At 44.8% G+C, this 27,058-nt stretch overlaps 1 protein-coding gene across 2 annotated transcripts in view; it reads left to right on the top strand.

The window, feature by feature from the left end:
* The window catches only part of INTS7 (integrator complex subunit 7), a 303,638-nt gene that overhangs the window by 216,158 nt on the left and 60,422 nt on the right, over positions 1-27,058 (top strand). For both annotated transcript variants that reach the window (XM_078649744.1, XM_078649742.1), the window contains exons 16-19: positions 10,559-10,627; positions 16,160-16,292; positions 17,412-17,510; positions 25,106-25,291. In XM_078649744.1, coding sequence (XP_078505870.1) covers positions 10,559-10,627; positions 16,160-16,292; positions 17,412-17,510; positions 25,106-25,291 — 487 coding nt within the window. The remainder of the gene's footprint in view (positions 1-10,558; positions 10,628-16,159; positions 16,293-17,411; positions 17,511-25,105; positions 25,292-27,058) is intronic.

Raw genomic sequence — 27,058 nt, 5'->3', positions numbered from 1 at the left:
ACAGATCAGGGCTTGATCCATCACCGTTTTTTAGCTCACTGCACCATCCCAGTTCAGAACCTGGCTATATGCAAATTAGTCTGTCCCTGGCCCAGTGCATCATGGGAACAGGGCAGACCAAACTACCAAGCCAATTCTTCACTGGAAAGGAAACAAGCTTCCTGGGACCGGTTTCTGGCATTACAGCCGTCTTCGGCCCGGCTTGCTTGAATCCTGATGGTGCAGTGAGCAAGGGACTCATGTCTGAGCATACCCTTCCACACTCATGGTGGCCAAAATAATTTCAAAAAGGGGGTGGTGATGGACAGAGTATCTGAGTTAATCAGAACACTCCTACCCAGTCAACAGATCAGGGCTTGATCCATCACCGTTTTTTAGCTCACTGCACCATCCCAGTTCAAAACCTGGCTATATGCAAATTAGTCTGTCCCTGGCCCAGTGCATCATGGGAACAGGGCAGACCAAACTACCAAGCCAAATCTTCACTGGAAAGGAAACAAGCTTCCGGGGACCGGTTTCTGGCATTACAGTCGTCTTCGACCCGGCTTGCTTGAATCCTGATGGTGCAGTGAGCAAGGGACTCATGTCTGAGCATACCCGTCCACACTCATGGTGGCCAAAATAATTTCAAAAAGGGGGTGGTGATGGACAGAGTATCTGAGTTAATCAGAACACTCCTACCCAGTCAACAGATCAGGGCTTGATCCATCACCGTTTTTTAGCTCACTGCACCATCCCAGTTCAAAACCTGGCTATATGCAAATTAGTCTGTCCCTGGCCCAGTGCATCATGGGAACAGGGCAGACCAAACTACCAAGCCAAATCTTCACTGGAAAGGAAACAAGCTTCCGGGGACCGGTTTCTGGCATTACAGTCGTCTTCGACCCGGCTTGCTTGAATCCTGATGGTGCAGTGAGCAAGGGACTCATGTCTGAGCATACCCGTCCACACTCATGGTGGCCAAAATAATTTCAAAAAGGGGGTGGTGATGGACAGAGTATCTGAGTTAATCAGAACACTCCTACCCAGTCAACAGATCAGGGCTTGATCCATCACAGTTTTTTAGCTCACTGCACCATCCCAGTTCAGAACCTGTCTATATGCAAATTAGTCTGTCCCTGGCCCAGTGCATCATGGGAACAGGGCAGACCAAACTACCAAGCCAATTCTTCACTGGAAAGGAAACAAGCTTCCGGGGACCGGTTTCTGGCATTACAGCCGTCTTCGGCCCAGCTTGCTTGAATCCTGATGGTGCAGTGAGCAAGGGACTCCTGTCTGAGCATACCCTTCCACACTCATGGTAGCACTCACCCCTCATGTCTGATATGATCTTGGCTCACAAGTTTGAATCCTGTCAATTCCAACTCTGCCTTTATTTTATCAGAGTCCAATACCATTAAATTGTGTAAAAGTAAGAGCTGTTACAGGGTTTAGAGTACAGCAGAACGTGATGTGAAACACCAGTTCTCTTCCAGGGGATACTCATTAATAGTCTTAAGCACTGAATTATCTCCGCCCATGAGCGGGAACCCGAAACACATAACAATATACATATATATGTGTAAATATATCAAAAAGTACATTGTACTAAAATAATTATACACATATACATGTATAACAACCATAATATGCAGCCTAACATATACACATAGGCTAATAAAGCCAACCTTACACACGTTCTGAAGCATGAAAATATGCTAAATATAAATGCAATAAACAGGCATGAGCCCAAAATGCATTTCATAACCATGAAAAACTTTTATTTTCATCAAAGAACCTGTTGTAAACAGTTATTAGCCTAAAAGGCTGCATATGAAAAATTGTCTGTGTACAGAAAATCAGACTGGCACCCTGCCTTTAAGGCCCCAGAGAATCTGCACACTTTGCCTTTAAGGCCTCTAGGAGAACTCTGTTCCCATCATGCACCACAGGTGACAGTTAGGTCAGTTCTTTTTTCCGGCTTGTTCTGTGAGGAACCTGGAACTTGAGCTCTGCTCATTTGTAGTATTTTCTGTCAGAAGTTGGTTTTTTCTTACCTTTTTTTGACAAAAGAATATTTTGGTGGTGTTTTCTATCTTGTTCTGACTAAATGTTGGTATTTTTTAGTCAGAATGCCACCTTTATTTTACAAATGTCCTTCCTGTGGGAAGAAGATGTCAAAAACGGATCCACACTCTGTTTGTGTGGTGTGTCTTCCAGCTTCTCATAAGGTGGAGGATTGTTATCACTGCCTCAACCTTTCTAGTAGAACTTTAAGAGAAAGGGAGAAAATGAGGTTGCTGGGCCTTCTGGAGAGAGAAAACCGTGGTGAGAAGAGTTCCAAGGGCTTATTCTCCTCTTCCAAGCCATCTTCTCATCCTAAACGTCGAAGATCAGCGTCTCCAGAAGGTAGATCTAAGAAAACTCGACTCCAGGGAGCGTCGCCGTCAAAAAAGACATTGTCGACGTCGAAGAGGGCTCCGTCGACGTCGAGGACTTCGCCGGTGAGGCAAGGTTCAGCGTTGAGGCGGTCGCCGTCGAAATCTCTTTCGACGTCGAGACATCTGGTGTCGATTGCTGTAAAGACGACGTCGGGGTGCCATGTCCGACGTCGAAGGCTCGTGAGAAGTCGACGTCGAGAGAAGAGAGGCGTCCGACGACGAAGGTGTCGACATCGAAGGATGGTGTGTCGACGTCGAAGGATGGTGCGTCGACGTCGAGGAAAGTGTCGACGTCGAAGGAGAGACCGAGGTCGAGAGAGAGACTTACGACGTCTTTGAAGAAGAGATCGACGTCGAGAGAAAGGACGACGTCGAAGGAGTCGACGTCGAGACCTAAAAAGAGAAGATCAAGGTCTCCATCGCGACATAGGTCGATGTCGAAGTCTGCTTCGGGCTCGAAGCATGGAGTGTCTAGGTCTCCCCCACCCGAACATGGGTCGGCGTCGAGACTATCCAGACCGGCCTCTCGGACCTCAATTAGGTCTTTGTCGAGGTCAGACATCAGTCCAGAACATTTGTCTTCTCCGCGTGACCAGCAAGACGACAGGTCTGCGGTGGGACAAGAGGTAGTGCACCAGGACTCGTCTGTGGTGGCTCATTCGGGCTCAACCTCAGGACAGGTGTCGGATGATAGGCAATTGGTGCCCAGACAACGGACTCCATCTGGCTCATTGTTTTCTGAGCACAGTGTAGTTTCCAGAGCCTCCAAGTCTTCCACTGGACTGAATATTGTGCAGGTGTCACATGAGGCTTCACCTGAGCGTGTAGGGCGGCCTAGTAACTTGTCTCCGAGGTGGCTGGAAAGCCTGAGACATTGGAAAATGCGTCCAGATGCAGGACTGATGGGGATGAGGGCTCTGGTCCCTCAGACGGAGCTGCATAGAAGATCACGCTCTAGGTCCTTAGTGAGAGAGAAATCACGTTCACGGGAACGAATGAGGCAGCGATCGGCAACTCCTCCGAGGCGGAGTAGGTCTCCTTCCTCATCTTCTACGTCTTCGAAGTCTTCTTTAAGATCTTCCTATAGAGACTATTCTCCCACAATCTCATCTACTCCCCCTTCCAGAGTGTCTCCAGTGGATGATTTGGGCACATTTAATGATGTGTTGTGTCGTGGGGCGAATAAGTTCAAGATCAAGATGGCAGTTCCTCAAATAGCAACGTCAGTCATCTTTGAAACCCTACATCACAAGACGACTGGTAGACCTCTTCTGCCGTTAGTGCCCGGATTAATAGAACCAGCAATGAGAACTTTCTTAACTCCGGCCACGGTGGGTTCTGGTCCTTCTACGATTGCTAAGAAGTACAGGGCTCCAGCAGAGGATCCTTTATTTTTGCGTTCTGACCCTCCTCCAGATTCACTTATTGTGGCGGCAGTCAGAAAAGCACATTCTGCGGCATCTACCTCTTCTGCTCCACCTGAAAAGGATAGTAAGAGTATGGATTCCTTGGGGAGAAGAATGTGCAACACCTCAGGTTCGGTCATGAGAGTGGCCAGTGCGTCAGCCTTATTGGGTCGCTATGATCGTCTGCTCTGGGACTCAGTGACTCGTTTTGCAGATAAACTCCCTAAGGAGGATCAGAAAGACTTCCTGGAAATAGTGGAAGAAGGAGGATTGGTGGCTAACCAGAGTATTAGTGCGGCTGCTGATGCGGCGGATCTGTCAGCTCATGGTTATGCACATGGTGTTTGTGCTAGACGTACGGCTTGGCTTCGCCTTACGGGACTTAAGCCAGAGGCGCAGAGAAAGATGGTGAATTTACCTTTCAATGGTTCGACTCTATTTGGCTCTCACGCTGACGACGAAATGTCTAAAATGAAAGTGGAGTTGAACACCCTGAAAGCTGTCGGTCTTGAAAAGAAAAAAGAATTTCGACGTCGGGGTAATTTTCGTCCCTTTGACAAAAGATCTTTTCAGCAGAGGGGCCAACAGTCGAATTGGTCCTCGCAAAATCAAGGCCAGAATCAGCAGAGGTCGCAATTTCAACAGCGACGACCTGGGCGAGGCAGAGGCAATGGAAACAGGCAGCAATCCTCTGCTACCAAGCAGCCTCAAAAGCAATGAACGGATGCTTCCTCCACAACCGTGTGCCACTCCGGTTGGAGGAAGTATTGTGTGGTATCTGGACGAGTGGAAGCAAATCGCAAAGGACAGATGGGTGCTGAGTATTATTCAGAGCGGGTACCTTTTGAGATTCAAGAAGCCCCCTCCTTTCATTCACCCCTTAAGGATGGTTCAGTGGAATATAAGGCGCTTGCAGCAGGAAGCGAACGTCCTTCTGAAGAAGAACGCCATAGAACCAGTACCATCTCCACAGAGAGGTCAAGGCCTGTACTCTCGATTTTTTTCTCGTACAGAAAAAAGGTCCAGCTACGGAGTTCAGACCCATTCTGGATCTGAGAGTATTGAACAAATTCATTCGGAAGGAGAAATTTCGAATGCTGGCTCTTCATCAGATTTTCCCTCAATTACACCAAGGGGATTGGATGTGCTCCATCGATCTGAAAGATGCATACTTTCATATTCCGGTATCCAGAAAGCATCGCAAGTTCCTCAGGTTCCAAGTAGGGGTTCAACATTACCAGTACTCAGTACTCCCTTTTGGCCTGAGATCAGCTCCCAGAACATTTTCAAAATGTATGGCGGTAGTGGCAGCTTGTCTTCGAAAGAGACGGATTTTCATATATCCGTACTTAGACGACTGGCTTCTGAAGAGTTCATCCCCATCGCTACTAGAAGAACATCTATCGATATGCCTCCAACTCATGTGCAAGTTGGGTCTGCAAGTCAACTACAAGAAGTCCATAATGAATCCCACCCAGAAAATCCACTACCTGGGTGCGCAGCTGGACACAGAAAACGAAAACGTGTGTCCTTCGGAGGAGAGATGGTCATCTATCAAGGCGAAGTGCGTGCTTCTCCTCCAGTATGCTCGTCCGACAGTTCGGCAAGTATCCTCTCTCCTGGGGTCCATGGCATCATGCATATTCATTGTGCCAAACGCACGTTTGAAGATGCGTCCTCTGCAGCAGTGTCTGGAAGATCAGTGGAAACAGAGTACGGGACGCTGGGAGGATCGAATTCATCTCCAACAGTCGGCAAGAGATTCCATTCGGTGGTGGATGAAGAAGGCACACTTGATGAAGGGAGTTCCTTTTCATCAGGACCCACCAACGCAGACTCTCATCACAGATGCCTCTCTCCTTGGTTGGGGGGCACATATGGGCCCTCTTCAGGTACAAGGGCTATGGTCAGACTTCGAGAAAGGATATCACATCAATCTACTCGAACTCAGAGCGGTCCATCTTGCTCTCAAGACTCTGGCTCCATCTCTACAGACTCGGTCCCTTCTGGTACAAACAGACAATACCACAACAATGTATTATCTAAACAAGCAGGGGGGTACCAGATCCAGGACTCTGTCCATAGAAGCCCAGACCATCTGGCATTGGTTACTTGCAAGGGACCTGTCCATAACAGCAGTTCACCTACCAGGAAGTCTCAACTCAGAGGCGGACGGCCTCAGCCGAGACTTCGTCGAAGCGCACGACTGGGTTCTCAACGAAGACGTCGCGCACAGCATTTTCCAGGCTTGGGGAACACCAGACATCGATCTGTTCGCAGACGCGGCAAACGCAAAATGCCCCGTCTTCGCGTCCAGGTTTTCCCAGAAAGGGTCTCAAGGGAATGCCCTTTTGATAGACTGGTGTCAAAATTTGCTGTACGCCTTTCCACCGACACCGTTGATACCAGCAGTGATCAACCGGATGTACAAGACCAACTCCAGAATGATACTGATTTGCCCGGAGTGGCCACGCCAGTGGTGGTTCCCAGATCTCCTCCAGTTGTCCATCAGGCCACACAGGAGATTGCCTTGTCGCCCGGATCTTCTGTCCAAGCAGCAGGGGCGAGTGTTTCACCCGAATCTGTCCTCCCTGCGCTTGGCAGCATGGCTCCTGAAGTCATCCAGTACGGACATTTACAGCTGAATCCGGAGTGTATGAACATTCTTAAGGAGGCAAAGCGGCCTTCTACAAGACAATCCTACGGATTTAAGTGGAAACGCTTTTACCTCTGGTGTCAGAGTAAAGGTCTTGATCCTATTCATGGTCAAGAACAGGTGATCTTGCCTTATCTTCTTTACCTTGCTGAGTCTGGTTTGCAGTTTAGTTCTATCAAGGTCCATCTTGCTGCAATAACGGCTTATAGAAAATCGCCTACACAGATATCGTTTTTTCGGATGCCTGTGGTGAAGGATTTTCTAGAAGGGTTAAGGAAGGTTTTTCCTCCAGTCAGGTCTCCTTCTCCACCTTGGGAGCTTAATGTGGTATTGACTAAGTTGATGGGTCCACCATTTGAGCCCATACATAAAGCTTCTTTGCAACACTTATCTTGGAAGGTAGCATTCCTGGTAGCCATCACTTCTGCTCGTAGAGTGAGCGAGATTCAGGCTCTGTGTTGCAAGGAACCATACACAGTTTTTCATGGAAACAGAGTGGTGCTTAGGACTCATCCTGCTTTTCTACCAAAGGTGGTGTCGGATTTTCATGTGAACCAATCCATAACATTGCCTACTTTCTTTCCAAACCCTTCGAGTCCGGCTGAGCGGACTTTGCATTCATTGGATCTAAAGAGGGTTTTGAAATTTTACTTAGATAAAACAAAGTCGTTGAGACACACGGACCGTTTGTTTGTGAACTATGGTCCTACGAATACTGGTTTGGCAGCATCCAAGAGATCCATTTCTAGATGGATAGTGTCATGTATCTTACTGGCTTATCAGCTAGCCCACAAGTCTTTATCAGGTAGACCTAGGGCTCATTCTACGAGAGGGAAAGCTGCTACCACGGCTCTCCTTAGGAATGTGGCTATGTCAGAGATATGTAAAGCAGCTACATGGCGTTCAGTGCATACGTTTACACGTCATTACTGCTTGGATTCTGATGCGCAGGTTGATGCACAAGTGGGACAAGCATCACTCAGAAATTTGTTTGCTGTTTCTAGTTAAACACTGTGCTGTTAAAAGTGCATCTATGCATTTATCTGTTCGCCCGCTTCTAGTGGGTATGAGCTTGCTACTCTATTCAGTGCTTATGACTATTAATGAGTATCCCCTGGAAGAGAAGGATTAGTTACTTACCTGTAATCCTAGTTCTCTTCCAGGGGTATACTCATTAAAGTCATAAGCACCCTCCCGCCTCCCCGGGCGAGCAGTAGCATTGAAGTTTTTTCAATATGTATTATGAAGTTTTTAAGTGCAGATTCCTGCTAAAAGTTTACTGTACCGTACAAAAGAACTGACCTAACTGTCACCTGTGGTGCATGATGGGAACAGAGTTCTCCTAGAGGCCTTAAAGTCAAAGTGTGCAGATTCTCTGGGGCCTTAAAGGCAGGGTGCCAGTCTGATTTTCTGTACACAGACAATTTTTCATATGCAGCCTTTTAGGCTAATAACTGTTTACAACAGGTTCTTTGATGAAAATAAAAGTTTTTCATGGTTATGAAATGCATTTTGGGCTCATGCCTGTTTATTGCATTTATATTTAGCATATTTTCATGCTTCAGAACGTGTGTAAGGTTGGCTTTATTAGCCTATGTGTATATGTTAGGCTGCATATTATGGTTGTTATACATGTATATGTGTATAATTATTTTAGTACAATGTACTTTTTGATATATTTACACATATATATGTATATTGTTATGTGTTCCGGGTTCCCGCTCATGGGCGGAGATAATTCAGTGCTTATGACTTTAATGAGTATACCCCTGGAAGAGAACTAGGATTACAGGTAAGTAACTAATCCTTACAAACAGGCCATTGTTATTATTATATGCTGAGGTGTGACGTTTATTGGAGACTAGCTGGAAAAGTGCCCTGTTTGACTGACTGATGGAGACCTTGACAGTGATATTTGGAAGTTGATGCATGAAAAGTGGATTTGAAGAGTGGGTAAATAGCAACAGTTCTGATTTTGTTCAGTCTGGAAGAAGGAGCCATTGCACGTCAGGATTAGTAGCAGCGGGCAGATATTATCAGTGTGTCAGGGGAAAGAGGGAATGGAAATGAGAGTGGAGACGACAAATATTCGGAAGTAGATGTTTAGTCTTGAAGGTACTAAAAATAGGAGATCTTAATGCTGTCCTGTAGCTGATTGCTATGAGCTAGGTGTATCATCTTGTTTAGAGATTAGAGTTGTGGAATGGGAAGGAGGTGATCCGAGTGCCAACAGCAGAAATGTGATGGAATTCCAAAGGAGGAGATATTGTCCAGGGGAGAGGAAGTGGACTCTGAACTAGGCCTAGGATGTTGAAGGGGTACCAGGAGGTAGAGTAGGGGCAACATGTTAGACTGGATAACCAGGCAAGCACTATGAGGCCTTAAGAGAGATGAAAGTAACTAACATGGTGAAATAGTCAAACTTGTATACTTTTGATAAGTCAAAAAGATAAGCATAGACGAGAGGTTGTTGAGAAATTAAACACTTGCCTGAGCGGTCTCCATGGAATGGAATGTACTGAAACCAAATAGTAGGCTGATTCAATGAGTTTCGGGAAGTAAGATGCAAGCTGAGCTGTTGAATACCAGGTCTTCAATCATTGTACAGGAAAGAGAAAGTTGAGAGCAGGAGTTGTAGTTGAAAGGGTAGGAGTGGTTGTATGTCAGTTTTTGGTAAATGGGGGATTCCCACCACAAAATAGAAGCATTATGGAGTGGGCCTGTGGTAGAAAGAGTTAAAGAAGAGCTTGGCGAGGTAGGTCTGTACAGTGGTAGAGAGTACAAGAAGAGTAATAATGAGGTGTGTTCAAAATTTGTGTAATTATTGAACACCTCAGCAAAGTTGCTTGGGAATTACTTAAAATGCAAATATGTAATTTATTGCTGTGTGTTATGTTTATATATAATGCCTTGCATGCTAAAAAAAAATTCAAAAAGCACCGCTAACAGCCGCTCGCGGTCCTATGTTTCTTGTAAACTTTTACAATGGTTAGCACACTCGTGGTAAGTATTTACTGCACATGGTGCACAATAACTTGGTGTAACAGCATCATTTGGGAAAATAACGCCAGCATATTTAAAAAAAATTCCAAGCCTATTTATAAAGGGGAAGGGCAGGGCTGTTGGTGAAAGGGTCTAGGTGGACACTCGTGGGTTTTGCAGAGTAGATCTTGGGAATAGGCTTGAAAGGGGAGATAGCTTGGAAGTAGGCAAACATTAGAGTTTGAAAGAGAAGTGCAGGCTTAAATTGGTTGGTTTTGGAGTAGAAATAGAAATTATTAGTTCATAGATTGGGCTGGATTTATGTGATACAAGTATTCAAAAATAGGTTTGTTTTTCAAGAAGGATCCTGTGGCTGTGATTGAAGAGGGATAGTGAGGTCTTGGTAATAGGGCAATTTGACCACGTCCATATAATTGATGAAGTTGGTGACTGCAAGGAATTGGGTGAATGTTTCAATGAGCTTATTGAAGATGGTGCCGACCCTTGAGGAAGCATTTTAGCATTAGTGGCGTGAAGTAGCAGATGGTAGTAAGATCCAGGGTTGAGGACAGTGGGCAGATGGGGTAAGCTTGCAGAGGGGATTATGAAATTCAATTACCAACTGAAGTTTTGCTGAATTTGTAATAGTAGGAGCACAGGAGTGAAGTATGGTTGTAGTGCTATTAAAGGTCCAGGAAGATTGAATGGGGTTCAACCCAGGGCTCTTGGTGATTGGGGCAGGGAGGCATATATTGATATTGATAGTCCTATGAGCTGAATAGTAATTTGCAATATTAGGCCCATCATTTATGGCAGAAGGTGAGTTAAGGTAACAAATAAGAGATGTTTGATAGTCATTGTGTTGTTATACCCTGTTAGGTTGGTCAGAAAGTTTTATCACTTCTTGGAACCTTACACTTCCAATTTCTTTTTATTTTACTGTTTTACAATGTTTTTAATGTTTTAGATGTCCAAGCACTTATGTATTGGGAACTGCAGAAAATGTTTATCAAACCAGATTCTCTTAAAAGTACAACATGAATTAGCAGAGCATTGGCATATGTTTGAGTTGGTGAAACCTTAACAGCTGTTAGTCAACAACAAAGCTGCCTTTTGATCTCCCATGCAATTGAAGCCCTCATTTTGGACCCTGAGTCAGCAAGGTAAGTCATTCAAAAAAGTGTTGTATTACACTTGACAAATCAATCCACAAATGTTCTATTTTTAATGACTTACCTCAATAAGTGAATCAATTATTGATGGCTAAATTCTGCGTCTTGATTTAGTTTGAGAGCTTTAGAAAATCTCAAACCATATAAAAACAAGCATTTGCAATGCAATAGGTCTCGCATTATGAAAGTTTGAGTTATTGGTATTGTAAATGACAAATTTTTTATTTATGTGTTGGTTTTGAAAATAGCGAAATTAATAGCTTTGTCATTTACAATGCCAATAGTTATAACTTAAGCAAATGTGACACCTATAGCATTTGTAATGCAATATGTGTTGTATTAGGTTTTAGCGCCAACGTCCCTCCCTAACACAAAACCAGGAAAGTGAAGGCGGGATTGCCTTTTTTGATGGATGAGTTAGAATGGAATGGAGATCGTGGCTAACCTGAAAAAAGGAGGGTCATATACCCTAGCGCACGAACAGAATAAAGCCCCCTGTACGTAAAAAGCGCATGGAATAACAATGATGGTGTTCGTCAGTTTTTTGTTTTTTTTTAACGGAAAAATATTCTGACCCGTCGTAAAAGTCAATCCAGAGTAGCCTAAAAGCAATAACATTAGCACTGGCGGTAAACGCATTACTGTGGGCAATTCCCATTACAGTAATGTTTCTTTTTTAGTATTTGTTTTATAGTGCGAGCCAGGCCCGAGGGCATTAGAGCGCTTTACAAAGAACCAGTCATCACGCATGTATTTCGGCACACGAAGATTATTAGGTGATTTGTAACCATTGTCGTGAAAGAACAAGCATTGGCTTAATGGGCACTGGGTACCAACATAAGCCAGCTGGGAAGGCTGAAAGAGGCAGTGTGCACAGGGGCAGCACCGTATGCCTGAGGCTGCAGGTGTATACAAGGGGAAAGCAGCAGCATGCAGAAGTTATTGGAGCTCAGGATCATTCCCTGGGTAGAAGTATGCATGAAGCAGCTGGATATGAATACAGGCTATAATGGATGAGCCACCGGAGGATCAGGATCGAGCCGTGTTGTCCCGTGGTCAGCCCTCTATTATATTGTGTTCCTGTTTGGTGGACTTTATGGCGCAAAGGAGTCAGAGAAAGAGCAGGCCGCCAATCACGGCGGCTCGTCCCTTCTTCACCATGTTTGGGTGTGAGCTGTGCAGCGCGGGCTCTGGAATCTGGGGGCTTATGGCATCTCTAGGGATGGATGATCGCAGGACAGGGCGATCACAGATGTTCAGCAATGCTGGAAGAGAGGCTGGGAGAGGCCAGCTGGGATGTGAAATTCGGGCAGGGGAAGCGTATGGCACTCGGAACGAGGGCCGAACTCCCGAACTATGAGAATGTGAGGAAACACTGGTAATACATTCCTCGTCAAGTCTAGTACAGGAAACGGGCCGGATGAATCACTAAAAGATGTACTTCCACGTAGAAACAGCGGCAATCCAATCCGCTCGGACGGCAATTTCAGAAGTCTGCAGTGTGAATCGTTAGTGATTGAAACAAAACTCATTGGCTCAGCGAGCCCTAAAAACAAACGAGAGGCACGGTGGGATGTGGGGTCCAAAGCGTCGGTAACACTGACAGCAGGGAACACGGCTGAACTACATTTCCCGGCGACCACAGTCCTACCAGCTGTAAACACCAGTACGTCACGTAAAGAAGCTGTTAAGCCACGCCCTCCTGAATGACGACACAATAGTGGTGGAGAAAGAGGAAGGTGTCCTCGTAAGATATTGAAAAGCGTACAAAACGAGAGCAGCCTGAGACACCCGGTGAGTGGGGGAGAGGGGGGCTGTGTGTGCGCGTGATGAGCCTGTGAGTGGTGGTGGGGGGGTGTGCATGCGTGGCTGTGTGTGCGCGTGCGCGTGAGCCTGTCCTGTGAGGGGGGGGCGCGTGTGTGGGTGTAACTGTGTGTGTGCGCGCGTGTGTAGCTGTGCTTGTGTATGTATATGTGTGGCTGTGTGTCTGTTAGCTGTGCGTGTGTATATGTGTGTCTGTGTGTCCCGATGCATTGTGCCTGCGTGGGTGTATGTGTGCGCATGCGTGAGTGTGGCTGTGTGTGATTGAGAGAGGCTGGGTGGCAGGGGATGTGCACGGCGCCGTGCGCTCCCTCGAGGACAAATCTGAGACAGCAGAGGCTCGTGCCCTAACGCTGTCTCAGATTCCCCCGAAAGTGAACACAATAGGTGCTTCGCTGACGCTCGACCTAAAAAATTGTGCCTTGTACAATTATAGCTCTGTCTTTGCAGGGGAATTCTGCTCAGTATCTCATGGACTCTCATACCTTGCATTGGACTTATTTATTAACAGTTTTATCTAGCATGATTCTGACTACAAAGGCAGCTCAGGCCTTCGGATGAAAATAATTCTGCCAGGGAATGTGCTGCAGAATTTACATTCTGATGGACATTTCTGATCGTAGATTCCTCCCCTTGTGAATACCCACAGGTGCCAGACTGGATCTGGAGCTTTTTCATAGCATCGCTCTAGTGAGCCAGCAAGTGCCGTTGTGTGGCTCCACATCAGGTTTGTCCCATCCCAAAGTGACATCAGACACTTGCAAGGCCCCCCACCTGTTCGCTGATGTCAGTTCCTTTCTTTCGGCGTCTGTAGACAGGGATCCAGAACTCACTCTAAAATGTTGTCCTGCTGATTTTTTCACAGTGTGCAAGGAAACATGTCTCTTCTTAAAACCACGGCATTTAAGCCTTTTAGGCACTTTCACAAACAGATGCACTTGACAGATCCCCACAAGGTCTGTCTTTTGTCTTTCGGATTATCGCATAACTCCAAAGCTTGTAGGGACTATGCCCAGATGAACCGCAAGTCGATCTGTCCTTGAGCACTGAAGGAAGCCATGCAAGTCCCTCTTCCGGTTGTGATTGAAGGCACAGACCCGGTTCCACTCCCAAAGCCTTTACTTGGAAAGATCTTCCTTGCATTCAGACTCTTCAGGTAAGTCAAAGTCCAAAAAGAAACCCAAGAAAACTGAGCTGGATTCTTCCTCATTCAGCCCCTCTGACCAGAGAAGTCCAGTGGGCGTCAATGTGCCTGTCTGTCTCCGTGAACTACTGAGAAACCAATTCTCCAAACTTTTTCCGATGTACAGCAAGTTTCCAATCTGTTGGTGATGTCACAACATAGAGAGTGTTTCAAATAAGCCATGTTCTGAATATTCGATACCCTTGTTGGCCCCTCTGGAGAATATTCAGACCCCACTGATCCGATGAGGCATCCAATCGGATTACAGATGGCGGATGGATCATTGATGCTACCTGTGTCTCTTGACCCTGCTGCTGTGTGCTGCTCAACCCCGGGCCCAGTGACCAGCCCAACTTTGATTCCAGCACCAAATTCAATGCGATTTCTGCCACATTGAAGCCGGCACTGCACCAGTAAGCATTCTGCCCTCATGGGACTATAAAGGCATGCTATTGAGGGAGGTGTACCTCCCCCTCGTAGGAAGCCAAACCGGGTGTTGGTCCAAAAGGTGAGCTTCAAAGGAGAAGACTCCTTTGATGGTCAAATGGCGATCACAGTTATGTGGGGCTGCCCCTTTGTTCAGGTAGATAGGCTCACGGCGCAAACAGAGAGGAGATGCCACTGGACAAACCGGTTTTCCATTGGGCGTGTAGCTCACAGGTTGCCACACATTAAGGGTGGGCTACCAAGCTCCTAACATCCAAGAAAGAGTTGGACAGAAAAGTGCACTCTGGAATTTTTAAATGCACACGTAGCCAAAAGTCATCACAGGGTGGGATACATCCTGGTAGTCCATTAGCTAGTGACTGCATCAACCCAGTGCACTTTCTGGGCATAGATAACGCACCTATGGCACCCATAAGCCTCAGATTTCATCTGGACTGGAGAAAGGACCGAAGTATTGCCCTGCTGACCCCCACCCCGACTCCAAGGGTCAGTCTGTTGACCCCCTGTTCCAGCACCAGGGCCACCAGGGCCGGACTGGGAACCGAAATCGGCCCTGGCAAAGTGCTCAGCCGCCCCCCCCCCCCTACCCTGGGGGTGCGACCGCACTCTTTGCAAGGGACGGTTTTCGGCCGATTTTGTTACAGGGACGTTTTTGCAGCTATGCTGCAAAAACGGCCCTGTAACAAAAACGGCCCCCTGGGGCCCAAAACCGGCCCCCACCCATGCGGCCAACCGGGGGATTGCCCGGTGCCTACAACGGCCAGTCCGGGCCTGAGGGCCACAAAAGCTGAAGTAGCCCTTTCTGGTTGTCAGTAGCCACTCACAAGGAATCGCCACTGACCGTCGACATGCTGTCAATAAGACCACCACTCCGGGTTCAAAAGTTGCACCCTTGTCAGCCAGACTCTGAGGAGTCATCAGAGTATGGATTGGTCTCCAGAGACTGTCACGAACACTTACCAAATGATATCCCTGGACCTGCTGTGTGCGGAGATCAGTAGCCCAGTCGCAGCTGGATCTCTAGAGGCTCACAGAGGACTCCGAAGGACTCAGTCCACTGTGTTCAAAGTCGTCCCACCTTACCGGTAAACCAAGGGATAACCCCAGGAAGACTTCCGTTGTCATGTGTAACTGGACTTGGGACTGCATTGGTGACCTGGTAACTGTCCAGATACTCCTTATTGCCCCCCCCCCGACCTTCTCCCTGTCAGAATTGGTCACTGAACTTGGGCCAGATTAGCCAAAGACAATTCTTTAAAACTTTACAGAAGTTTGTGAACTTTAAGGTTACCAATGCGTGGACTAAAAAGCTGAGATTTACGTTTTACTTCTGTATCTCTAAAATCCTCCGGTGAGTTTTGCTCATCTTGGTGTCTAAAAATGAATAAAAATATAATTACTTTTTTTAAATTGGTGTTGGAATTCTTTTGTGTTGTGTGGCTTCCTTATTTCGTTGTTTGGTGCTTCTAAATGCTTTGCGCTAGTTCCTTTGTTAAAGCCTTGCTGCAGGAAGCCACAGCTATTCAGGGTTGAATGAGAGGTTTTACAGACTATTTGACTGGACCCAAGATAGTTCTATGAGTGTATTACACGGTAAGGTCGCACAACCATACCATATAATGAACCACAATCCTCACAGAGTCTTTTTGCAGAGTCCCTCTGACAATCAGATCCTCGCTTAGTGTTTGGTATTCTACCAAAGTGTCAGTACAGTAAAATCACTTGCATTTCGGCCATTGGACTTAACGCTCATTTAGTTTTTGATATTGTTAATTATATTACAGTGATACATCATAAAACGTCAAAAAGGTATTGATCAAAAAAGATAACTGGAATAGTATTTTCCGTCTTTGTAAGGTATTCAGTGCCACAATTCTTAAGTTTTAAAATAAATTAGAAACTTAAAGAAACAGAGGCTTACTTTGAGAAGTCTAAGATAATGTAATGCGTTTTAAAAAAAAATATATATATTCTTTTTTCACTAAAACCTTACAACGCTAGGAAAAAAAGCTATCCAATGTATTAATGATTTAGTTTTTTCGCAGTGATAAACATTGTTCTTGTTTCTCTAGTTTTCAGGAATACAATTTCAGTGGAGCAACACAAGCTGAGAGTGAATATGAAAGAAGGATGATGTCCATATTTAATCATGTGCTGGAGGAAGTGGAACTCCTTAGTAGGAAGTATCCCCCTGTTTCATATATGGTAAGTTAAAGTTAGTAATAAGAAAAATAGCCACCTGCGCTATCCTTTACTGTCCTAAGTACTTCAATGTTTTTTGTTGTCCGCAAGTGGAATTGGACTGAAAAGCCCCTGTCTAACTTTCTGAGTTCTGTTTCTTGATCTTGAGGGCAGTCATCTCCGCATTTGGTATTCATTTGGATTTACTCCCTAAATAGGAGTGCTACTTGTAAATATGATGTATGCCAAAATTATACATCTGGTGCACTCTGTTGGTATGGGCCACACTGCATCCATATTTATACGCACCCCGTATAGTGCACCCGATTACACTAAAGAATGCGCTGAAGGTACAAACTCTGATGGTTTGCACCTGCACTAAGGAGAGCACTCTTGTGAAAGACGGAGATGCAGTTCGAAACAATGGCTCCATTTTCATTGTAGATGTATTGGCCGTCCGTTTGAAAAATTGGCGGAGAACCTCCCACAGGCAGGTGTGTAGTGAGTGGCTACATGCACCTGCACAGGGAGGCATGTGATCCCTGATAATACCTCGGGCGCCCTCCCATAGGGCACTATTTTAGGGCACACTGACTGTGTCACCTTTTATACCGTACATAATCCGAGTGCCACCTGACAAATATTTTTGTCGTATCATCTGTGTCTGTAATACTGTGTGAGCACAATGGCAAAATGTTCCCTTATTTGCGGGGTTCAAGTCCTGTGCTAGCATCTACAGCCCCTCCTGTTATAGCAGTGCCGTGGGGGAAAGTAATTATCATACATTCATTTTTCAAACCTGAATTAATTGTGGTGTGAACACTGTTTAAGAAGCTCTTTAGGAGCATGAACAATCCTGTACATTTTCTAGCATGCTGTTGGTCGCTAACATGATTGATAATTTTACAATTAGTCACTTAAACTGAATGTTCAGAATTAGTGTATTGACACTTTTCTGTGAAAACAGATCACAAAAAGTGATTTCTCTTTTCTTTTACCATTTTTAGAGGAAGGCACAATATGTGGTGGGAATTGACTTATAGAACACAGATTGTAATTGTATTTTGTTAATTTAACCACCTTCAATTATGCCTTTTTAATTTGTCCCCTCTGAAACCACCCCCCTTTTTTTTTATCTTGCAGCATACTGCCTGCTTATGCAATGCAGTCATCAGTTTGCTGAAAGTACCCCTCTCCTTTCAAAGGTACTTTTTCCAGAAACTACAGTCTACAAGCATAAAGGTAGGTAGAGTGCATGCTTGTTTTCATTATATTAATAGTTTAGCAATCCCTAACAGCAGGGCACAAGTCTTAAAAAAATAAGTGGGGGGACGCTGTCACCGGAAGTGACGTCACGGCCGGAAGTGACGTCATGAAAGGTGGCTTGCACCATCAGGTTTGGATTTTTTATTCAGGAAAAAGTGCCCATTAGTGCCACAAATCCAGGTTACATCAAACAGCCCTGAATCCAAATGGTACGTCAAGGAGGAGTTCAAAGCAAACACACAATGTTGATTGACACTTCCGGATATGTTACTTCCACCACACACGTAGGATGTACTCTGTATCTCCTGCAAATCGAGCAGCGTGTTGAAATTCAATTAAAATTTTAAACCATGTGCTCACAAATACAAACATAAAAAATAATTAGACTGTCCTTTATTCCTAGGGCCGGGGTTTGTTGTTGAACAACCACCGCCTGGAGTAAGGTTCATTGATTTACAGGAAATTGCCCGCTCATTATAAATACTACTGTCGCAGCCAATGAACCCTGATAAGCCAGGCTATCCGAGCCGAGTGTGTCATCAGCGCGTCAGTGTCTGTTTACAAACAGCTCCCTTCACTCTAACACTCTCTTTTCCCCCTCCGAGTTCAGAAAAATATTTGCTTCGGATTGGCTCGTTTGTACCACACGCAGCCTCCCTCGCGGCGCCTCTGCAACCTGCCTATGTCCTGCTAAATATGTTCAAAGAGGGCATCCGAACAGTCAAGTGGAGCGAGTAGACGAGTAAAGTGGTTTTCCTGGGAAATCGTCTTCTTTAATTAAGAACTGAAAAGCATTTCTTTCTCTCTCCAGCTGTTTGGCATTGGGGACGGCGTCCCCCCCACTGCCCCCGGTAAAATAAGTGGGGGGATGCCGTCCACCCGCGTGGTACCCCGACTCGAGCCCTGCCTAACAGTTATAGAATGCCTTTTTGCCAATGATAGTTAACTCTGTCATTGATGGCCATTTCTGCATTTCAGTGCAGTAACATATGTGGGAGCGCTTGTCAAAACCCTGTTAAAACATTTGCATTGAAAACTGTGGTCATGTTTGAAAGGGCTTTGCCTTTCTCCACATAACATCACATAGCCCCAGCTCTCTGTTTGAGTACCATTTGTCCAGATTCCTGCCAAAACAGCCAGCCAGTCGGATATCCGTTTTGAATTCATTAGTGTTTTAACCAAAAAAAAAAGTGTGATGTGTTTAACAATGCTCTACTTTAAAATTATTTCAAAACACCACATTCCTTCCCCTTATGACTGGATCTAAAGTGTCAAATGCTGCTTTCTTTATCATACTTTTAGTCATTCCCAGTTGCTATGGAATTAAGCAACCGGTTGGGTATGGTAAAAAGTCAGGATATGAAAGATGGATTAAGATATTACCTCTTTTCCATTGTCAGCATCCTCCCACCCACCCCTTAGCCGTCCGTCAGAAATCTCACAGCAATCAGTTCCTATTTGAAAGTGGTACATGTAAGGACGTGCATCTATGCAGCAACACAGCATACTACTTATTGGATAAGTACATGTATGTGGTACTAGTGAAAAAAGCTCTGTGTTTAAATAGCTGTATAAGCAGTTTCAGGTGCTGCTGCTAGGTTGTCCCCCACAGGTTAATGATGGGAAAGAGAGTACTGACTAAAAGTAATAGAGTGATTATGAAGGTAGCAATGTCTTTTTAGTTCTCCAAATAAGAGTAATCTTGTATGCATTTTTTTATTTTCCCCTTCTTTAAAGTCTGATCTTCCTACAGTTTATGTATATAGTTTTGATTTTGAATACCATGGTGTATGCAAGATTAGATAACCGCTTTAGTCTGTTCTATGGAATACAAACATATATATAAATAGGTATAGATATATACACAATTACTCTCCCTTCAGAACAAGGAAGAAATCTAGCCACACTGGTAGGGATATCGAGCAAGACATGTATATGCGGCACCACGAAAGATAACACGTCTTGGTCACATATATATCAAGGTTGTGTATATATTCTACCTCCGTGAATCACAACAAGCAGAGAAAGGCACTCCAATTTGTGGATCCCAAAGGTGCTTATTTCAGGAAAGAGAGAAAGTCAACGCGTTTCGATTGTCCATTTACAACCTTGTTCATGTCAATGAGCGCCATTATTATTCCACCTTTCATAATAATAAAAGGTGCCGTTCTCTGCCTGTTTTGATTCACGGAGGCAAAATATATACACAACCTTGATATATTTGCCCTCCTTAAACTTAACAAATCTTTAAGACAAAATTGTTCAGCTCTGTAGTTTACCCTTGAGCTTCGTGCCGAGAAAAGTCGCTGCAAGAAACTGGAGCGCAGTTGGAGATCATCTTATGATCTCACGGCTTAATCAGTTTACAAAGCCGCTCTAAAAATTTTCCACAAACTGAAACGTTCCACGATGAGGGAGTATTTCATGAACAAAATTCACACTGCCGTTAACTCACCAAAAATAATTTTTTAAATTGTCAAAGATTTCACCAAGCCATCTGCCATCTTGAGTGCAGTTTCCCACTCTCAAGACTCATGTAATGGGCTATCTGACTTTTTTCCATGACAAAATTCTGGACATATATTCTATGTTTACTCTGCCCCCTCGCTCCCCTGTCCCGGATATCACAGTGGTTAACTGTGATGCTATGACCTCTTTCCTTCCCATCTCTTCTGACTCCTCACTTCAGAAGTTACTAGCTTGCAAATTCGGCTCCCCTAAGGATCCCTCAGTTCCTTAGCATCTTGGCTCCTCTCATTAATCCTCCTTTAATTTCGATCTGGAACTCTTCTCTGTCCACTGGCATTTTTCCCACTACCTGGAAACAGGCTCTTCTAGTGCCTATCTTGAAAAAATCTGATGCAGACCCTGCGGTCTATAAAGACTATCTTCCCCCATCTCCCTTCTCCTCACACCAGCTAAAATCCTGGAAAAATTAGTCGAGGAACAACTCTCTAGCTATTTGGAATCCCGACATCGCTTTCACAATTCCCAGTCCGGGTTTTAATCCGGTTATAGTACCGAGACCGCCCTGCTAGAGGTTACTAAGACCATCCGGAAATCTGTGGATGCAGGCAATGCAGCCATGCTGGTGCTTTTAAGCCTGTCCCCTGCATTTGACACATGCTCTCAATCCATCCTTCTTGAGAGACTTTCCAACCTTGGGATCCAGGGCATTCCCCTGTCCTGAACTCTGTCTTACCTTTGCCGCCGGACTCAACAAGTAACCCTCTACCCTTTGGTCTGATGAGAAACCACTGAGTTGCGGGGTCCCCCAGGGCTCAGCACTTAGCCCTCTCTTTTGTAGCGCCTACCTTTCCCCCCTCACGAAGTTGGTTGAATCTCACGGGGTGAGAGTATTCTCGTATGCCGACGACATCATTCAATCACACGTTTGTTAAGCGCTACTACTCACCTGTGAGGGTCTCAAGGCGCTGAGTGCGGGGGACCACAGCGTAGGAGAGCTGGGCTGATCGTAGGGTCCTTTGGGGGTGCGTGGAATTTGAGTTGGCTATTCAGGTATGCTGGTCTGGTGTCGTGGAGGGCCTTGTGAGCGTGGGTGATCATCTTGAAGGTGATTCTAGCTTCGATGGGGAGCCAGTGGAGTGTGGGCAGGTGTTGGGAGATGTGGCAGTGTCTTGGCAGGTGGGCGGACTTCCGAGGGCGGGGGGCCACCAGGTGTCGGGGTGTGGGCCCATGATGAGTACTTCTGTAGTGTTGGTGTTCAGTTGAAGGCAGCTGTTTTTCATCCATTTTGCGACAGCTTCCATGCCTTCTCGAAAATTATGTCTGGCGCGGTTGGGTTTGTTGGATAGGAAGAAAAGAATTGGTGTTTTCCTTTGAAGATCACTCGGAAGCTACATTCACATATTTCAGACAATGCCTGTGTAGTATCTCTTCTTGGATGTCACTCAACACTCTGAAGCTCAACTTGGATAAAACAGAGGACCTGTTTTTTAAATCAAATCTGCCCCCCTCCCCCGATGCTCTGGTGGCCTTCTGAATTGAATCCTCCTCCCAAGCCAGTGGACACGGCAAGGAACCAAGGCTTTTGGTGTGACTGCAACCTGTCCTGTAAATCTCATATTAGTCAGGTATCCTCTTCCTGCTTAGGTAAACTTCATATGCTCCGCAAATTCCTGCACTTCCTTCACCTGGAGTCACGTAAGACCATCATACATGCCTTAATCTCTTCCCATCATGACTATGCTAATAGTCGTTTCCTTGCAGCACCAGCCTTCCTAATCAGATGCCTGCAGATCGTCCAAAACGCGGCATCCGGATTGATATGTAAAATCCCTTATAGCCATTCGATCACCCCCACCTTAAGAAGCCCCATTGGCTTCCAGTGATCAAGCACATCCAGTTCAAGGCACTTATTCTGAGTTTTCAAGCTTTCCAAGGACGTGGCCCCACCTACCTTCAAGCTCGCCTTAAACACTCTCAACATAGTCTGAACCTTAGATTTAATCACCTTTGTCTTCTGACATCCCCCCACTTCCAACTTTCTAGAATGGATGGTAGAGCCTTTGCAGTGATTACCGCTAAAGTGTGGAATGGCCTGCCTCTCTCTCTTCGTACGATTGAGTCAGAAGCCGTTTTCCGACGTGCTTTGAAGACCTGGCTCTTCACCAGCCTTTAGACCTCTGCTGGACCTTCTTCTGCCGTCTGTTACAGCGCCGGGACACCCCCGTTGGGGGTAGCTGTTGCGCTATATAAACTCATAATAATAAACAACAACAGAGGATAACGCCCTGTGTATCCTGGACCACCAGAAAAAGGGAGCCACAATATCAGAATCCTACACATCTCAAGTGGGTCCTATTAAAGTTAAAGAGATGCTCTTTCAAGCACATGAAAAGGTGATCTTGTGGGCAAACAAAACAAATAAAAGATGAAAAATAACAATAAAACATTCATTACTAGGCCTGGTAGCACCCTAAGGGTGTACAGTAGAGAGACGGGCGTCTACCTATACAAGTGTACATCTTACAACACATCAGAGCAATCACAAACAACGATCGCAGCTACCCAGTTGCACGACATTTTGGAAAAGTCCAAAACAGCAATCCCACTGAGTTGATATATAGCTGTGTAGTGCACATACCCAAGAACAGAATAGGGGAGTATTGAATGTTATATTGTTATTTTACATCTTTAATTTGTTATGTTTGCACAGTTTTTCATATAAAATCACTTTTTCATGTGCTTGGTACTGGGACCTGTTTCAAAGTTTTGTGTTACTATAGTTGCCCTAAGTGGGAAGGGTATGCCCAGACATAGGTCCCTTGCTCACTGTGCCACTGGATTCAAGCTAGACAGGCTGATGACCTATTACCAGCTCTAAGCGGCGCTTCATGGTCTTGTCACCTCGTTCCCGATAGTGCCCACAACGTTCCAAGTTTTAGAAGACTTTCTAGGCAACCCATCACCGCGTAAACGGATTACTCTGCTATACTCAGGCATGTAGAGCACTGCACCTGACCGTGTCACTCAAGCACGACGCGAGTGGGAGGGGATACAGGGAATCCCCATACAGGAAAATAAATGGGCATATTGCTGCGTGCAAGCAAGGAAGTTGTTCCCTAATTACCGGCTGAGGCTAATACACTTAAAGTTCATACACAGACTACAGAGGACCCCTGAATGGTTGCACACACCTGGTTTGAGTGAGGATGCGAGATGTGTGCAGTGCCGGGCTCAATATGCGACGTTCTTGCACCTGGCCTGGTCTTGCCCGGATATTGCACGATACTGGGGAATCGCATTTGAGGGGGCTGGAGGCGATGTTAGAGCACAACTTTGTGCGCTCCCTCCTGATAGCGTTGCTTGGATATGTGCGCACAGTGCCGGCGACAATCAGGGACTTTTTATGCTTTTATTGTTGGCCAAGCGGAGAATAGCATGTGTTGGGGCCGTCGCAAGAGTCCGTGTGTCACTGACTGGCTCAGGGACGCAGCGTTCTGCCATGACCAATTGTCCGAATATTGGGAGCTGATGCCTACACAGACTCCCCCTCAGGACATCTAGGAACCACTGCAGAGCTATCTTCGCTCTCACTCCCTGGACCAAAATGAGACTGCCAAGGTAGACCAGTAGGGAGGCGCGGGGTGGATAGGACCCACTTGAGCACAGGTAGCGCATATCTTTGCAGCCTGCAAACATGCCCCTCTGAAGGCCAAAGAATAACCCCCCTCTTCTCTTTCCCCCCCTTTCTCTTCGCTTTTCTGTTTTGTTGATCTTTCTTCCTCGGACCCTGCGAGCGGGGAGCACTAATGTGCAGTGGAAATGGGACACTAGCCTAGGCTTCGTAGACAACGACTGAAATCCAGCTTTAAGAACCACTATACATCTTGATTGCTTGAATGTAATTTAATAGCTTTCCCATTGTAAACGTAATGGCTAATGTTGTACTGTGTTAATGTTGGTACTCAATAAAAAGCAAAAGTAGAAGCACCATTAGTGTATAAAATCTTGTAACATTTCTCGTTCTCTTCTTAATATTCGGCGCTCTGTTGCTACCCACCTACATTTTCACCATATAAATAGACCCCTGACCAAAGGAATACACTGATAACTTCTTGGCTGGTGTCTCGTAGTTCATATTACAAAATATGAGATGTACATTCTCAAACATCCCTTACACTCAGCTGAAATGTCCCATCTCTTCTTTTACGCTTACACGGTGCCTGTCTAAATTCCAAACCGTTTAAAGTTAATGGTGAAGCTTACGCCTGATAGGAACAACTCATTGTAATTTTTCATTGTTAAGTCCGTGTGTTTCTGCTAGTGATGAAAGTAATGTTTTGTTTGTTTCAGTCCACTCTTTCACCGAAGGAATCTGCACATGCACATTATTATTAGTGGCATCAGAACACAGCCGCCATGTGTTGTTTTATTAATTTAATATGTGAACTAGTATGTTTAAAGTACAACGAACGGCCAAAATGATTGCTCATGTAGAACAGGTTAATTGTATGGTTCAAAACAGCATTAAAATATTTTTTTATAAGTAGAAAGACTGGGGAAAGAATAAAAGAATAAGCATGCAAGGACGTAGTGTGATCACTTGGGCTACTTAAAGGATTGATTCGATAATTTTCAGGAGGATTTGTAGATTTACATGGTTTATAAGTTGTGCCCACCTGAGTTGCAAAACACTTAATAATGAGCAGCAGATCTGAAACATAATACCATTACTACAATGAATGGTGTGTGAGCAGATTTTTAAAACCAGTTTAATAGGCATACCATGCATCAATGTTTCATTTTTTCCTAAGTAATTGTTATATTTCCAAGAATCTGTTGTCAGTGTAGCAAAGCAAGCAGTTAATCCAACTCGGCCAAAAGTATTTAACTCTTGTAGGCTTTCAAATTTGTTTTAGGGATGTGTGTTACCTGACCCCTATTGGCTATTTTAGATGGATGCATTGATTTAAATGTCACAGTTATGAAAATCTCCCCATAATAAATTGGCAAACTGAACTCTGGGTCTTTTTATCTTGTTTTTGCATCTACAGCAAGGCTACAGTTTTATAATTGCTAATGCTATCTGCAATTTTATGCTTCAGCTCGCTCTCTCGCCATCACCACGAAATCCTTCAGAACCCATAGCCGTGCAGAGTAACCAGCAAATGGCCTTAAAGGTTGAAGGAGTTATCCAACATGGCTCTAAACCAGGCCTTTTCCGCAAAATTCAATCAGTCTGTCTGAATGTGTCCTCCACGCTGCAGAGCAAGTCTGTGCAGGATTTCAAGGTATGTACACTGTATTAAACCTTTTGTAAGAATCTAAATTTCATGGGCATCGAATGCAAATCAAAACAATAGCATTACATGGTTTTTGGATCAGTTGAGTGAAAACAATTTGCTTTCAGTTTTTGCTAACCTACTAAAACAGTAACACTAGTAATAAAGCACATCACTAAAGTCTGGTTCCTCAAGAATACCTGCTCTGCCTTATTTTATATAGTTTGACATTATCTAGGAGATTAAGAATAAGGGCCCATATCTGATTTTCCCACCCGACAGCCTGTGACCTGCTGCTAAGATGAGGTTTATTCAAGACGTGTTACAGAGATTTATACATTAATTAGTTCTAATAGATTTGCTTCTCGCCTCAATTTTAATTACATTATGATCAGTTCATATGGAAGATAATGTGAAACATTGCCAAATGATAGTCCCTGCTCAAATCTCAACTGGCCTGAACCCTCTGCCTTGAACACTGTGGTCTGCCTTTCGAAAATGCTTGTCTCTTCTGGTTGAATTGGGTCCAGCTTCAGAGGTTAAGAAGACCACTCACATTGCAGAAATACTCAGCCCAGCAGTTGTATTCTTGTCCAGTCTTAAAATAAGGCTGTGCTCTTGTCAAAAGACTTTGGGGGTCAAATTCATTCAGCTCCGTCACTGGATGCACAAGTCCTCTTGTAGCTCTTTTATGATCTTTGTTTCAGTGACCTCTTTTGTGGTAACAGTGGTCCACTCTGTAGCTTGTAAGAGATAGTCCCAAGGTCTTGTGTGATCATCATTCTTTAGTTGTTAGCTACATTCCCACTGCATAAAATTGATCAAAGACCATTAAAACCCTCTCATGCTTTCCTCCTTTTGAGATGTAATATCAGGAGCGAAAGGGTGCCCTTTGTCTCAAGCAGCATTTGTCTGTGCGGTCCTGTGAAGTCACAGGTGCTGTATGAAGAACGGCGATATGCAGCAAAACATGTAAGATTCATAAATTGACACTGAGTCACAGATGGATGGAGCTTAGAGGTTCATGGACCAGAGGCATTTTCAGTACTGGGTAGTCAGGCTTCCTTTGCACTGCTTCACTCTCTGAATCATGGCTTCTAATGTAGAAAAGGCTTGCCTACTCTTAGCGTCTGTAAGTGAGAGCAAACCGCTTATGGTGCTGGTGATGTTTTTTTGATGTACTTTCATGTGACTTTTGGCGCATTCATGGGCATCTTAATGGATAATGTGCACTGTAAAAGAGCAGGTCAACGATAACCTGTTATCTCATGAGGTAGAGGTTGCGCTAGAAACCAGTTAAGCCTGTAGGGCATCAGCAAATACAAACAAAGACACCAATTGGTAGCAAGCCCTGATAGCGGGGCAATGTTTAAATTAATGAGAAAACATAAAAATGTGGGTTCTAACAAAACTTTGATAAGTGGTAAAGGTAAACAAACCTGGATAGCTGTCCTTTGTGGGGAAACATGAAGTAGTGCCTGATGTTATGTGGTGTTATAAAACTTCTAAAGCGATTATGTTTCATTTTTCTGTTACATGGTAGGCATGATTTAATTATTTTCTTGAAAGAGACCACCCTACGTGTTTTCACTTTATTGTTACTTTATTGAGAATGTAGCCCTACAAGGCTTCTAAGGTGGAATGAACACCTATTAGAAGGTTCAAAAGATCAAACATTTTGGAAGCATATATTTACGGTAGATGTATGACAAAAGGAGTAATAAAAACAAGAAAGCAAAATGTACAGCTATAGCCTTAAAATCTGCAAAAACAAAG

Source organism: Lissotriton helveticus, chromosome 6 (assembly GCF_964261635.1).
Source record: "Lissotriton helveticus chromosome 6, aLisHel1.1, whole genome shotgun sequence".
NCBI lineage: Eukaryota > Metazoa > Chordata > Amphibia > Caudata > Salamandridae > Lissotriton > Lissotriton helveticus.
Note: the sequence above shows the minus strand (reverse complement) of the source record. Positions and strands in the feature narration are given on the sequence as shown.